Source organism: Salvia splendens, chromosome 15 (assembly GCF_004379255.2).
Source record: "Salvia splendens isolate huo1 chromosome 15, SspV2, whole genome shotgun sequence".
In the NCBI taxonomy this organism is placed as follows: Eukaryota; Viridiplantae; Streptophyta; class Magnoliopsida; order Lamiales; family Lamiaceae; genus Salvia; species Salvia splendens.
The window spans coordinates 4,063,118-4,067,965 of record NC_056046.1 but is presented as its reverse complement, the minus strand read 5'-3'; the positions used below and the strand labels follow the sequence as shown (position 1 = coordinate 4,067,965).

Below are 4,848 nucleotides of genomic sequence, written 5' to 3'. Positions count from 1 at the left end.
TTCATCGCCTGTTATGTTAAAAATAAAATAAAAAAGTTTCAACATCAAATCATGTTTAGTCACAACATCATTTCGAAGAAGCAAATTGAAATTGAAAATCAATTGGGATTAAGAAACAAAGCATGATGTGAAAGCGAGATTAAGTAAGTTGTACATTGTCGTGCAGATAGGATTAAGGCATACAAAAACATGATTAAACCCTTAATGACGAAGGTGTTGGGAAAATGGCATTAATCTCTGCTGGGACAAATCTGCCCCCCAACAGGGGATAGATAGAGACATTGCTTTTTGGAAATAACTCGTGTCTTAATCAAAAAAGGCATTCATAATTGCTTGGTATTAATTAGCGATAGGTAGCCACTAATTGCTAATTAACACGTTGATTACGACGCTAGAAACATTTTCCTGTACCGTATAGTGTTGGTCACCTTATTAGCTAACATCCAAATCTTCTATAATCTGTCTATTTTCTTATTTCAATTTTTTCCTCTAATGTGACTTCCCTTATATCGTACATGATTAAGATTTTTGGACTCGTTATATGAATATACGATTAAGATTTTAAATACCCTTCACCGAGACTTGAGTGTGCACGTCTGCGAATAATTGTTTGTAGATTAATTACTATTGTTTGTCAATTATTCTTTAATTAGTTTGAATAGTACTAATTTAGAAATTCGTAATTTAATAATAATTCAATTTGAGTATAATAATATATATACTTCAATTTTCTTAATGCACAATTATTGATTGATTTGGAAAAGCGTAAATACGTATTAATGGCATATAATATAATATTAAAAATACGGCGATAAATCTTCACTCCACTCTTATTTCCAACGCAAGAAAAGATGCAAGGGCTTTTATAAACGTAATGGACTTGAAACATATAAATGGGCTGACTTAGCCCAATCAACTATGTGTATATTTGTAGACTTGGGCTGATTATGAACCAGAATAATTGAATAAAGTAAATCACAGCCCAATGGACTTATTCCAAATATAACTGGACTAAAGTGACTAAACTATATTTTGTGCATAACAGATTATTCTATTTAAACAAAATATGTAACTAAATTTTTTAGTCATTAAGTTTGTGGTCAGTCGAGCCTAATTTTGCTAATCGAACCCGCTCACGAGTCTTCAATTAAGTCGATACACGAATCTCCAGTCGTACATTCAATCGAGTTTTTACTCAAGCTCTATATAACATGCTTATCAAGGGCACATTTTGAGTTATTCATGAAATTTTAAAGAGCTCGAACAATATTTATACGAAGATTGGATGAGTTGAGCTCAAACTTAGCTCTAAAAAATCATACTTCATCCTCCTATTAAAATAGATACTTTTGGACAGTTACGAGTTTCAATATACAATTAGCAAAATAATGAGATAAAATAAAAGTAATAAAATAATTCTATTGCGGATAATAGTAAGAAAATTAACTATCGAAGGCAATTTGATTACTACTACAAAATTAAGAAAATTAAATGCAAAATGAAAAAGTAATAAAATAATTATATTGGGGATATCGGGGTAATCAACTATCGTCGTCAATTTGATTATAAAATTCAAACCTAATTAATGATTTTCCCAACCCGACCCGACCCGACCCGACCCGACCTGACCTGACCTGATTTCAGATACGATCATTGATCCTGCTGTGGGTGACATGGCGAGATCTGATTGGTCCGAGATCATTTCCACGTGCAGATCACGTGATCTCGTTAATAAAAACACTACAAACAATTCGTTAGATTGCTATTTACAGTAACTGATTATTTGTCTCAAATCGGTCCCAATATCTAATTCCAATCCGTTCTGCTTCTTCCTATTCTAAAGGTTCGCTATATTTCTCCTTTTTATTTTCCGAATTTTCAGATAGCTTATTTTCAATTTTAATGCTAGCTAGATTCGTAAATTTACTAGTTTATGGGTGGAAATTGGTAGATTTTCTGCTGTTTTCTGTATATTAATTGTTTAAATATTCATAGAGCTCATTTCTATGCTTGTGTGACTGAAATATTCTTGTTGAGTCATCTGTGGAAAGTAACTTTAGATTGTGGTTTTTTAAAATTTTTTGTAGCAATTGATTTTCACTGCTTGCAAAAGGCACTCTTCAACTGTTAATTTGCCTGGTTCGATATCTTGATTTTGATTTTTTATGGAATTTGTTCTTTCTTTCTTTCATTCATGAATTCATGATAAGTGCTGGTTCCACCTTTTTCTGTTTTCCTTTTGAAGTAATCTTCAACTAGTTTAGATTATGATGATTATCAGTGCCTAACTGCCTATAGAAAATTCTAGTAACTTTGACTTTTGGTAAAGATTGTGCACAGTTCAAAAATATATACTCCATGTAAAATAATATTGCCTCCATCCTACTAATATTATCTCAAAATCATTTTTGGATTGTCTCATTTGTTTCAAGATTGTGCACAAGTAGGGCAAGTAGGCAGGAGAGAGTATTATGCAATTATTACTATAAAAATAAAACATGAAAGTAAATGTAAAATGTAAGTAAAGGGATTGAATGAGAAAATTGGTGCTTTGAATTGGGATGCAAAAGAAAAAGAGATTTTTATTTGCGTGCATCACTCAGCTTGATTTGCCTTGAAAATCTACAAGTTTAGCTAAAATATTATGTTACGCTATGCTAATTGGTTATGAAACCTATTTGCAGTGGTTTCTTCTTCTAAAATGAGTAGTTCTATTTATAATACACTCCTATGTAAATTCCCTTTACTATAGTTTCAGACAAATCCTATGATGATTTAAAGTGTTATTCTGCATCACAATAACATCTAATTGTAGTATTCTTTCCTTCTTGTAGCTCTACTTTGGTCAATATACATTTTAGTAGCCTTTCATATGAATAATTTTCTGTTGTAGAGATTGAGTCTCTGAAGAAAAGAAGGTTCTTGGTTGAATGGAGTACTCGAGGGGTCAATATATGGTCGAAGTAATCGGACTTCCACCAGAAGTGAGTAGGGAAGACGTCTACCAGTTCTTCATCAACTGTGGCAATATCAGGCACTTACAAATCACCAGGTTGGTTTGCCAACTTTTCTTGAAATGTTTAGTCCAACATATTTAACAATATACTCATCTTTGATAGGTTGAATGCTATTTAACAATGTGTTTGATGTCAATTCCACATGTAAAGAAAGCTAATATACGCTGTTATCAAGAAACAAAAATTTAGTACTAAATGTGGATGGGAATTTTGATGGCAGGGTGAGTAGTGATGTCTCTATGGCGCACGTTGAATTCGAGGATGCTTATTCTGTGAAAGTTGCTCTCTTTCTCAGCGTAAGTCTCCTTTTTTGCTCGATAAATTGCTCTTTATTGTAAGCATACCTCTTTTTATGTTCATGCTTTAGCTAAACTTGTTCGTGAATGTGGAACGAATTTCAGGGATCTGAGATTGCGAATCAGCCAGTAGCGATATCTAGCTGTGGAACGTATAACGTTGATCCATCTCCATCATTATTTGTTGAGGTTGGTACTTATGGAAATTGTTTATTCATAACTCATCAAGAATTCAATTTTGGATACATTAGCTTGTAACTTGGTACTTGGCAGGGACAGCGATCCGACCAGTTCGTGTCAAGCCCTGGGGAGGCGGTGACGGTGGTGCAACAAGTGGTCCAAACCATGATTGCAAAGGGGTATGTGTTGGGGAAAGATGCACTTTCCAAAGCCAAAGCATTGGATGAATCCCACCAGGTTTCATCAAGTGCAGCTGCCAAGATTGCAGAGTTCAGCAAAAGAATTGGACTGACCGACAAAATTCAGACGGGAGTGCAAGCTGGCAAAGGCATCGAAGACAAGTATCATGTCTACGACATGACTAAAACTGCAGCAGTGTATTCGGGGAAGACGGCTGTGGCGGCTGCAAGTGCTGTTGTTAACAGCTCTTACTTTGCTAAAGGGGCTCTCTGGGTTTCGGACGTCTTAGACCGCGCAGCTAAGGCTGCGGCCGACTTAGGAAACAAAAACAACCATGTCCAAAAGTAGCCACTGATAACATTATATTTGCTGATTTGCTACACCTTAATTTGCAATAACTAGATGGTTTGGAACAAATTGGTGATCTGTGGTGGAACATTGAATGTGACATTTGAGTATAGTGTTGCTAATGTATAATAATTGATGGCTATTTTTATTTTTTATATTCATTTTTTTATGTAGTAGGGCTGGATTCAGAAATAAAGGCCACATGAATATGATAAGATTCGTATATATTAGTATTTCTTTTTAACAGTTGCAACTGATCAGCCATTCATTTTTTTGGGGAGATGTATTTTTGTTTTAGAAGTTCATCTTTGTTTGTTGAAATTACTTCAGCAAAACTCAGGAATGTTGATATATTTACTTTTTCTCATTTTCATGCAAATTTCTTCATATGAACATATGTAATTAGGATTTCGTTACAAATACCATTAATTTTGTATATAGTTTGTGAAAAAAATTAAATCGATAGAGTTATACTCCTCTCTCTGTCCCATAAAAAATAAAATCTTTTATTTTTTTAGGTTATCACATTAAAAATGAAATGCTTCCTAAAATAGAAACTAACAACATCTCTATTTTTTCATTATCTTACTTTACTTTCTCTTTATTCACACACATAACAATACTGTATAAAATCTCGTGCTAAAAAACTAAATATTTCATAATTAGGATAGTGGGTGAATACAAAATTTGTAGGTTCTGAGGTATTGGAGGAGAGAAAAAGTGAATGACAGTTGTTATTTAAAACAAAAGGCATCGTTGCAAATTCAAAATCTATTTCAGCATAAAATTGAATTTACTTGGGCATAACACAAATTGCAGGAATCATG

The 4,848-nt window shown here is 33.4% G+C and overlaps 1 protein-coding gene across 1 annotated transcript; it reads left to right on the top strand.

Annotated features, from left to right (window-relative positions):
- Window positions 1-1,775: 1,775 nt before the first annotated feature.
- On the top strand, window positions 1,776-4,274 carry LOC121769308 (binding partner of ACD11 1-like). The gene is made up of 5 exons (XM_042166072.1): window positions 1,776-1,843; window positions 2,894-3,052; window positions 3,238-3,313; window positions 3,419-3,502; window positions 3,587-4,274. The coding sequence occupies exons 2-5, from the start codon at window positions 2,931-2,933 to the stop codon at window positions 4,019-4,021; spliced, it is 717 nt and encodes a 238-aa protein (XP_042022006.1). The 5' UTR covers window positions 1,776-1,843; window positions 2,894-2,930; the 3' UTR covers window positions 4,022-4,274.
- The last annotated feature ends 574 nt before the right edge of the window (window positions 4,275-4,848 follow it).

Excerpts from the sequence above, each read along its gene's own strand:
- LOC121769308 (XM_042166072.1), top strand. The coding sequence starts at position 2,931 with ATGGAGTACTCGAGGGGTCAATATATGGTCGAAGTAATCGGACTTCCA. Across the intron at positions 3,053-3,237 it reads AGGCACTTACAAATCACCAG|GGTGAGTAGTGATGTCTCTA; the intron begins GTTGGTTTGCCA and ends TTTTGATGGCAG. Across the intron at positions 3,314-3,418 it reads AAGTTGCTCTCTTTCTCAGC|GGATCTGAGATTGCGAATCA; the intron begins GTAAGTCTCCTT and ends AACGAATTTCAG.